This window comes from Etheostoma cragini, chromosome 17 (assembly GCF_013103735.1).
Source record: "Etheostoma cragini isolate CJK2018 chromosome 17, CSU_Ecrag_1.0, whole genome shotgun sequence".
Classification (NCBI taxonomy): domain Eukaryota; kingdom Metazoa; phylum Chordata; class Actinopteri; order Perciformes; family Percidae; genus Etheostoma; species Etheostoma cragini.
In genome coordinates, this window is record NC_048423.1 from 2,036,283 (window position 1) to 2,046,254 (window position 9,972).

Consider the following 9,972-nt stretch of genomic DNA (forward strand, 5'->3'; position numbering starts at 1 on the left):
AAGAAAATCAGTTTGAGAATGAATTTCTAAATACGCTGTCGCTAATTCCCCCCCCCCCCATGGGCCATGTTCACACTTAGCGTCATTTTTTAACAGAAAAAGTTGACTAGGTAACTTTTGTAGTGAAAATAATAATAATAATCTGGCAGCCTTTTTATACCAGAAAGCAAAAGACGCTCCGAGCCGCAGAAAAGAAAGCAGACGTGGCGTTTAGAAAAGTTCTCAGGACTTGTGACGCCGAGTATGAACATAGCATTAACAGTTTGATTTATTTTATATTCAGAATAACATATTAAAGTACTCCACACATGTAGAAAAGACTTCTTGAGCCCACTGGACCTTGGAATTATTAGTTTCCTGGAAAAAAGCATGTAATAGTTAGTCCGCTCAGACTCGTTAGGATCACTGATGAGATGAGTATTAGTTCAATTAGAACAACTGTATTGTACAAAATTATTCAACTTCCACGTGTTTCTTCCCCATATTCTAATGGGGGGGGGGGTTGTTGCCCAGAGATGTCATTTTTAACAAGCTAGGAGCTCAACGTAGGAGGCTAATGTATGCGCTACAACAAGCATGTTAGCACGAGCCCTGCTACTGCAGAATCACGTCGTTTTAATTTTTAAATCAAAGAGATTACGCTTAAAAACGCAAATTATTAATATTGTTTAATCAAACCCTACGAGAATCTACTTAATCAAACCAGAGGACTTCTTTTAAGCCTCTAGAAAGTCATTAGCACCGAAAGAGTCTTTGAGAATTACACGGGGCTCTGAGTTAGTGGTTGACTGTGTCCCGACGTGGAGACAGCGGTCCTGCAAGCGAGGGTCGGGAAAACACAGAACGTTATCTGCAGAGTTACTTTTAATTTCCCAGCTTCCATAGGCTGGGAGCGCAGTGTCACCTAGCTGCTTGAATGACAATCTCCGGAGAAATACTGACAGCGGCCTCTGGCGTCGGGACAGACCGACTCCAGACCTCCTTCAGATGACTCAGGGCTGAAGTCCTGACGCCGGTTTCTGCCCGTCCGAGGCCCGGCAGGGTGGCGGTCGCTCCGAGCTCCGTAGCGACGCCTCTGGGGGTGAGCGTTTAGCATCGGGCTACGAGGCTTCGAGCCCCACAGCGGGCCCCTTCGTATCGGACGTCATCACAGCTCGATTAGATTGGATGATTTGATGTTTCAGAAAGACGGGCGTCAGCGGCGAGGGTCGGCTAGTGTTAGCTTCTCAGAGCCGGGCTGGTGTTTTTGTCCGTCTCTTTATTTCCATCCTTCATCAATGCGGAAAACACCTGAGAGAAAACACATGGAATTAATCATTAATGAGAGGCAGAAACACATGGACTACATTGAATTGTACATAATATTTGGGTTTCTTTTGCCTTTATTCATAAAGAAAGGCAATATTCTGACTAAGCTGTTTGCATGGTTAATTAAAGGTATTGATTATTAGTCCATTAATATTCGAGGAGGACTTGTTGGAGCGTGTGAACACAGCATCCCTCTTGCATATGCCATGTCGTAATTGTAAAATATAAGAGCAAATTCAAAATATGCAGTTAAGCTGACCTGTATCGAATTCATAATACTGTCATATTCTGAATATTAGTGAAATATCAGTGTGGATGGAAACGTACTCATTGACTGACGTTGCCCTGAACTCGGAGTGTGATGCTGACCTGAGCCCAGCGGCGGTTCCTGCTGACCATGTGTGTGTTGGCCATGGCGATGAAGAGTGTGTGTGCCTGCAGGTCCTCCGGCAGCCGGGTTAGGAACTGAGCGATGTGGATGAAGTCCATCTGGAGCAGGACGTCCTCGAAGAGACGCAGGATGCCGAGCCCAGTCCGAAACAAACTCTCCTCCCCGTCCCGGCAGAAGACGTCCCACACCCGACACGCCACGTCCAGAGGGAGAGACTTACTGTACAGGGTGAAGATCCTGCACAGAGATACACACAGTTACTAGCACACGGTTACTTTTCCAAAGATAGAGGCTTGTATTCAAAGGTTATTTTTTGTGTGTAATCACAAAGAATCCACCTCTGTGGATTTCCCACGTAACCAGTAGCAGAGTACTGGTGATACGTCACTCACCAGTCGATCAGATAGAGGTCGGGGGTCAGGCTGTTGGTCTGGAAGTGGCTGAAGAGTCGAGGCAGATTCTCCTCAAAGAAAACCTCAAAGGCTGCGAAATACTTCAACATCTGACACAGACAGACAGACAGAGTAAAGAGAGGATGAAGGACAAAGCCAAAGGTCAGGGGCCACACTGGAAGATGAGAATCCCATCAAGGGCCAGACATGTACGGTTTTCTCCGCATTGCCCAGCCCTACATGCGCCACAAGGGTTCAAACTGAGCACTGTGAGTAACTATCGGGTCTTTTTGTGTACCAGTTCGTGGTCGACTCTGAAGAAGGCCATCTGACAGGGTTTGTTGAGCAGGTTGGCGAAGGTGATGAAGGCTTCGGCCTCCTCCAGGTTGAGGATCAGCACAGCAGCGATGAACGACATGCCCTGGACCTGGAACACAACGAGGACACAGACCCCAGATCAGCAGGGAAGACTGAAGACTGGCCGTTGGGATTAATGTGTGTTTATAGCAAGGATCACATACAATACAGGTTTTTATCAACGTGTCGTAGAAAGAAAAACAGGAAAAGAACACAATAAAACTACTTTAAAAGACACAATAATAGTTGCCTTTTTATATTATTGGCATTATGTTTTCAAAGTCTGAGAATAAAGATTAGTTTAAAGACGGGATTTAAAAACTGTGGAGCTATGGAATCAAATAAGGGTCCTTAATGTGCTGAGCTTGTAAAAACGTGTCACTGTTGAATTATTTTGTGTATGTGTGAAAACACATTGTTTAGCTGTAGAATTATTTTATGTGCGTGTGAAAACATTTTGTAGCTCTAGCATAACTGTGTGCATGTGTTAAAGAGTTGTGTAGCTTTAGGGCCCTATGTTAACGATCTAAAGGCACCAACCCGATAATTGGCCGTCTGACAGTGTCATAAAGGATTTGCATAAATTCATATATCATTGTCATTTATTTATTTGTAATCTTGTGCATGTGTGTGTGTGTGCTTTGCTTCCCTGTGTGTATGACAAGCATAGTGTGTGTGTGCATGAGCCTAGGAGTATTTTACTAATGTGCTATTAATATAACAATGAAATGCTGCGTTATTGACTGTCACGGTCTTTGTTGGTCAATGGCGTGATCACTTTCTGCTGCCTCAAGATAGCAAAACGCTCAGAATGCACCTGAACACACCTCCCTGTAAGACCAGCACACCCAGAATGCACCTGAACACACCTCCCTGTGAGACCAGCACACCCAGAATGCACCTGAACACACCTCCCTGTAAGACCAGCACACCCAGAATGCACCTGAACACACCTCCCTGTAAGACCAGCACACCCATGGGCCCACAGATTGGCGCAGGTGCATTTTCTGTTTTAACAACATGGGCGCTGGACGGGAAATCAACAACTGCGTCGGTCTTAAACTAGCAAAGACACTTGCGTCGAGCTTTGCGCAACAAACAGGAGAAAGCCACTTCAAAGATGAAATATAACACAATTCTGACTGTACACAACTAAATATCAACGTTTATCTTTTGAGGGTGGAGGAAAAATCTAACTCACGTAGCCAATGTCAGGTCTGTAACAGGTGTAAGCCCCCAGCACGCTGTGGAGGAGATCATGGTAGGGGCCGCCCTGCAGAGAAAACAAAGGGGGGTGGTGATTAATAGACAGCGAGCACATGCACACACACGTACACCCCCCCCACCCCAAACACACACACATAAACCCACCCACAAACACACACACATACACAACACATGCGCATACACCCACTCATACACACAAACCCACCCACACACATGCGCACACACACACACACACACACACACACACACACAACACATGCTCAACACATGCGCATACACCCACTCATACACGTAAACCCACACACACACAAACCCACCCACACACACACACAAATAAACCCACACACACACAGATGAAACATGGCACCTGCTACAGATCAAATACCTTCTGGAAGATGAAGAGAGAGGGGAAGGTTCTGGAAATGTCCAGCTTGATGAGATCCAGACTGGACTCTCTGTCAGCCAGAGACGCTCCTCCGTCTAACAGGGAAACAAACAAGAGGAAAGTTTAATGTCATACTGTAGAGGCTTGTTTCAGACCTGAATAGAGCTCCATAGGGACCGCCCACTATTTTAACAGCTCTGCTTTTTGAAAAGGACTTTCCCGTTCAATTGTCCCATTGCCTTTCAAAAATTGCTTATACAAAGAGTTTAATGTCTGTAACCAAGCCAACCAGCGACAGAAGGAATCCTGACCACAAAGCATTTGATTTAGCACCAAGGACAAGGTACAAGACACAGAAACTATCAGAGACGTCAAAGCTCGCTCTAGCAGTTCCTGTGTTGTTCTTTTGTCCTTATCCGTAGCAGTCTTTATCCACTACGTTCCACTTCCGGGACTGCTGTCGTTCTGCGAAAGTCCGCCCAATGTCAGTTTTTGGATGGCCGTCCCCGTCCTCTGTCTTTGTGTTGGCGATCTAACCTGCAGCTGATTTCTGAGGACTATGGTTGACTGCTCCTCTGGTCTCTGCAGGGTAAATAGGTAGAAACGTTGTTGCCTTTTTGTAGCGTCTTTGTCACCTTTTTGTAGTTGTTTTTTAGCCTTTTTGTCAATTTTTTTCCGCCTTTCGTCACCTTTTCAGATGTCCGTCACCGTCCTCTGTCTCTGTAATGGCGTTCTAACCTCTGGTGGATTTCTGAGGACTATTATACATATATATACTCTCTGCAGGGTAAATCCAGACAGCTAGCTAGACCATGTGTCCAATCAGAGTTTCTGTTGCAGGACTAAAACTTAAAACTACTTTGAATGTTCCACCAAAACAACTTCCTTCCTGAGACTATTTAGCAGCGGCATCGTGTCTCCGTCAGGCACTTAGCCCCGCCCAAGACCATTGAAGGAATGTCAAAAACCAGAGCAGGTTTTTCTCCCATCCCAGAATGCTGTGTGGACTAGCCAGACCCTCCTCCCCAGCGCTGTGGAGGGACGTCCGGCTATGCCAGGCTACATCGAGAGTGTATCAGAAGCGGAGAGTTTTGCCTTCCTGATTCATTGCCGATTCCGTTTGTTTTGGTAATTTTTCCTGGATATTTGTGCTTCTACCATCAAAGTAATTAGTCTGCAGAGTTAAATTGTTTCCTCCGTGTAGTCCAGTTATGAACAACACGGATCAAAGATGCATGGCTTAGTTTTACATTAGCTGTTAAGATAAAGACAACGCCTGAAAAGAGAAGGCATGGAGTTTAACTGCAGGAGTGCTTGGAGTGGAAGGGAGATGCTAGCTTAACCCTTGAATTGTCTTCAAATTGACCCGTGACTTATTTGGGGTTTTACAAACAATTCTGAAATAAAATTTTCTTCATAATCTATTTAATCTATAAAAAAAATTTAACTCAGTTTCAAACAATTGAGATAACATATATGTTTAGGGAATGCAATCAGTCTCTACTAGAAGAACAATTTAAAATTGAAGAGTGATTTGTTTTTCGTCATAAGGTTATAATTCATGTTAAAAATCCACTATGGAAAAAACATAAGTGGTCATGTTGAGAATACATGTTTATCACAGAAAATAAGGTAAGGCCGTTGATTTTCAGGTAGAAGAAATGTACTGTTCAATTTTTCTTCTTGTAAAAATTTGAAATGGGTAAATTAGGCCCGAATACCAGACAATGGGTTAATAAACACGGGATTTTTCTGTAAAGTCCTTGTCGAGACAATATATTCTGCAAGTCGAGCAGCAAGACACTCCGCTTCTGAGACGGGGTTGTGTGGCGGAGGACGGGACAGACGCGCCCCGTGGAGGACGGGGGTTAGAGGTCAGACTGGAGCTGTGTCGTACCACTCTCACTGTCGTTGACTGAGCTGGTTTCACTGTAACTCCTCCACTTCTCTTTGGCTCTGGACAGGAAGATCTCATACAGCTCTGCACAAAGACAAACACACAAACCATTAATCCAGTTTTAACTTTGACATGTGACACAAATATATATACACAGTTGTGTTCACAAGTTTATATACCCATGCTAAAGTTGACTAAAAAGAGAAATAAAAAAGCTAAAGCCAGTTTCCTGTATATTTAAGCAGAAACCATGACAACCATGTAACAATTTTTGGTTTAGCCTGTACATGGGCTTTGCTGAACGGGAGAAAACCGTATTTAAAGATTGTGTGTGTGTGTGTGTGTCAGTTTGTACCTGGTGTGATGTTGAGCTCGTTGCCGATGGCGAGGCTCCACACTTTCCCTCGGACACTGGGAGGAAGTCCCTGCCACCAGAGATCCCTAACCCGCCTCGTTCCCTTCCTACACACACACACACACACACACACACACACACACACACACAATGAGCAAAATAAAAATGTTAGACAAGCCATTACATGGTTAGGAGCAGCACCCGAGCCGTTTTAGGCAGCATCCAATGAATGTAAATAAAAGACTTTTCTCAGATCTTATGATTGTAGTTTAACTCCATTAGCAAGTTCTGTCTTTAAGCTTTTTTGGGTGTAAATTATGGTATCTGCTCTAGCTTTTTCAACGTGTTAGACACCGATATGGTGATGATAACGGTTGAAAGTGATGCAAAATCACTACAAAGAGACACAAATAAGAGACACAAATTGTCTACAAAGACAGCCCAAATGACCACAGAGAGAGAGACGTACATGGTGTCCCAGTGCGGCAGGATCTCGGTGTTCCAGACGACCATGGCATTGGAGATGCTGTCCTCCTGTCGGTGCCTCTCCTTCATCTGACGCTTCTTTCTCTGGGCTTCCTTCATCTCTGAGGGAGAGAGGGAGACAGAGATGGAGTCTGTTTTTCTGACTGTCTGAGCCAATCAAATCAAAGCAGGCTCTCAGACGAAGTGTGGAAAATTGTCCTTGCCAACAAACTCTTTCCTGTTTTTTTGGCAAGTAAAGAGGTCATTCCAGACACCTGAGCCCTTTGCTTTGAGCCTGCGTGCGTGTGTTTACCTCTCCTCTTTGCTCCTGCAACCATCTCCTCGTACTCCATTTTGTGTCTCTGAGTTTCCTCCAGAGATTTGGCAGGCAGGTTCCTAAGGGACAAAGAATCTGAGTCAGACAGGAAATCCGCCACTCAGGCTCCATCCACACTACTACGCTTTCATTTTTTAAGTTTTGAGACAAAAACAATCTCCATCCACACAGGAGTTTTAGCCCCAGTACTAATGGACGGTTCTAACTAGTCTCTGTCCGTATTAACAGGTCTGGGGATGCATGTAACCTGAGCATTCACATCCACAGGCCACGCGGCAACACTTCTATTTATCACAACTATTGTGGTTCTAAGATGTCGTAAAAAAGGCCACCATACAAAAAGCTCATTTGATTCAGGCAACAACGTTACATTTTCACCCCACTAGAGGTAAGAACATATCCCAACATTTTAGGCTATGTTTAGAGGGAAACAATCTGAACAGAAAACACAAAAGTGGTATTCTCACTTTTATTCCTCGTCTAGACTAGTTTTGTGAGGGGAGGGATCTGCGTTAATATGGTGTCATAAATTTTGTAAAATTCAATGTAGTATGCACACCAGGCAGCTAGGTGGCAGTGTCCCGCACTGCAGCACAACACCACCAAGTCAGCACGCCTGCAGACAACCCTCTCCTCCTCCTCCTCCTCCTCCTCCTCCTCCTCCTCTCTCCCTCTCCTCTCTTCTTCTCCTCCTCCTCTCTCCCTCTCCTCTCTTCTTCTCCTCCTCCTCTCTCCCTCTCCTTCTCCTCCTCCTCCTCCTTCCTTCTTCTTCTCTCCCTAGTAGCGCCAAAACATGGCGCAGCGAACAACAAAAGCTGACAATTCTGTCTGGACAGACGAGGAGTTGGTGTTACATGTTTGTCTAATGATGACCATCAGTCGACCGTGATAAGCCACAACACAGCACCCACGGGAGCACAGCACCCACGGGAGGGTAGCACCCACGGGAGGGTAGCACCACGGGAGCACTACCAATATCGTTGTATGCTGCCTCAATATCGTTGTATCTGCTTCACGTAGGGTCTGCTTCACCCTCCTCTGCCCGCTGCCTCTCGCTCTCCAGCAGCGGCTGAAGGGCCGCGAGGCTCAGGATCTCGGAAGTTCTCCCGTGGGTGCTGTGCTCCCGTGGGTGCTTTGCTCCATCACGGCCAACTCCTCTCTCTCTCTCTCTCTCTCTCTCTCTCTCTCTCTCTCTCTCTCTCTCTCTCTCTCTCTCTCTCTCTCTCTCTCTCTCTCTCTCTCTCTCTCTCTCTCTCTCTCTCTCTCTCTCTCTCTCTCTCTCTCTCTCTCTCTCTCTCTCTCTCTCTCTCTCTGTAACATTGGAGCCTACTCAGGCTCAAACAAACAGCCCACATATGGTCTTCAAACTACAACAACCTTATCCACAAAGTCAAAATCATATAAATATTGGTCCATTACATTAAAAACCTTTAAGATAACAGGAGCCCTTCTGTGCGTGTGTGTGTGTTTGTGTGTGTGTGTGTGTGTGTGTGTGTGTGTACTCACGCTGGCCGGTCCTCCAGGATGAGAGCCGTGGTGGAAAGCGGCTCAAACTCCAGGTTCTTCCTCCTGCCGGCAGCCGGGGGAAGCTGAGGACACGGGGACACGTCGGAGTCCGTCTCCTGCTCCTCGGGCGGACACTAAACAAAGACAGGCAGACATTGTTTCTCTAGATTATGTTCCTTTAGCTTCTGGAAGGTTTCTTTATTCTTTAATTTCGTTAATTTAAACGTTGCCGGGTTTCCAACATTTCTAAACTGTTCCGATGACTTCTCTAAAACAATATGTATGGGTCATTAGAGAGCCGTTACATATTAAATGCACACTTACAGGCCATTAGTCAAACATATCAGATTTAATCTCTACTCAAACATAATTTCAGCTAGCTAGCATAAACGAAGGGAGAGAGGGAAGTAAAACAAAGACACGTACGTGGTAGGTAAAGAGCTACAGAAAGTAAGGTTGTATGGTTATCCACTGAAGATTAAGGTAACAATTTCATTTCATTAAAAAACACAATTCCATAACTTTTCCCAAACTTTCAAGGATTTTTACTAATTCTGTATCTTTCCCAGGCCTGGGAAATTAGATTTTAAAGTTTCCAGTCTTCTGAGTAAGGGATTCTTCCAGAACAGCCTCTAAACGATCTCTGGTAACACTTTACTTAAAGGTTTCTACTTAAGAGAGACATGACGTGTAATGTCACTCTTAAGTACAGTGCCATGTGTTCATGACACTCTACTTAAGACACATGACACATGACACTGTCATGAAAGTATCTTATGTTAAACTTTTTGTTTTTATTATCATACAGTTACTGTCATCTTTGTTAACACTGTTTTACTAAAGATTTGTATATTACGTAGTTAAGGTTGTGTCATACGGAACAACAATCTACAAATATCTAAACAACATATCTAAACAACAAGCCTACACACACACACACACACAGACACACACACTCACACACACACACACACACACACACACACACACAGGGTAATTGTTCTGTTCGGTACAAAGAGAAGCGTTGATTTGATAGAGGAAAAGCTCTGCACAAAGTCTGAATACATTTCCATCTGTGTGTGACTGTGTGTGTGTGTGTGTGTGTTTGTGTGTGACTGTGTGTGTGACTGTGTGTGTGAGTGTGTGAGACTGTGTGTGTGTGTGTGTGTGTGTGTGTGTGGTGCGTGTGTAGACGTCGTTTACGAGTGCGTGTGTTCATGTCCGGGTGGCCTATCTCAGCTGTCCTAATGAATGCCAATGTGTGTGTCCGTGTGCGAGTGTATAGTTGAATATATTTGAGGTCTAACGGTCGAAAAAAGCAACGCACAATAAACAGTTCGGGGGGGGGGGGG

At 44.9% G+C, this 9,972-nt stretch overlaps 1 protein-coding gene across 2 annotated transcripts in view; it reads right to left on the reverse strand.

Annotated features, from left to right (window-relative positions):
- Positions 1-274: 274 nt before the first annotated feature.
- The window catches only part of LOC117960297 (TBC1 domain family member 12-like), a 24,920-nt gene continuing 15,222 nt past the window's right edge, over positions 275-9,972 (reverse strand). The window contains exons 3-13 of one of the 2 annotated variants that reach the window (XM_034898119.1): positions 8,621-8,754; positions 7,091-7,173; positions 6,782-6,899; positions 6,313-6,419; positions 5,958-6,041; positions 4,061-4,155; positions 3,650-3,721; positions 2,390-2,518; positions 2,092-2,201; positions 1,636-1,936; positions 275-1,290 (exon numbers count right to left, since the gene is read on the reverse strand). In XM_034898119.1, coding sequence (XP_034754010.1) covers positions 1,636-1,936; positions 2,092-2,201; positions 2,390-2,518; positions 3,650-3,721; positions 4,061-4,155; positions 5,958-6,041; positions 6,313-6,419; positions 6,782-6,899; positions 7,091-7,173; positions 8,621-8,754 — 1,233 coding nt within the window. In that variant the 3' untranslated portion in view covers positions 275-1,290. The remainder of the gene's footprint in view (positions 1,291-1,635; positions 1,937-2,091; positions 2,202-2,389; positions 2,519-3,649; positions 3,722-4,060; positions 4,156-5,957; positions 6,042-6,312; positions 6,420-6,781; positions 6,900-7,090; positions 7,174-8,620; positions 8,755-9,972) is intronic. The other variant, XM_034898118.1, reaches the window with a different exon arrangement.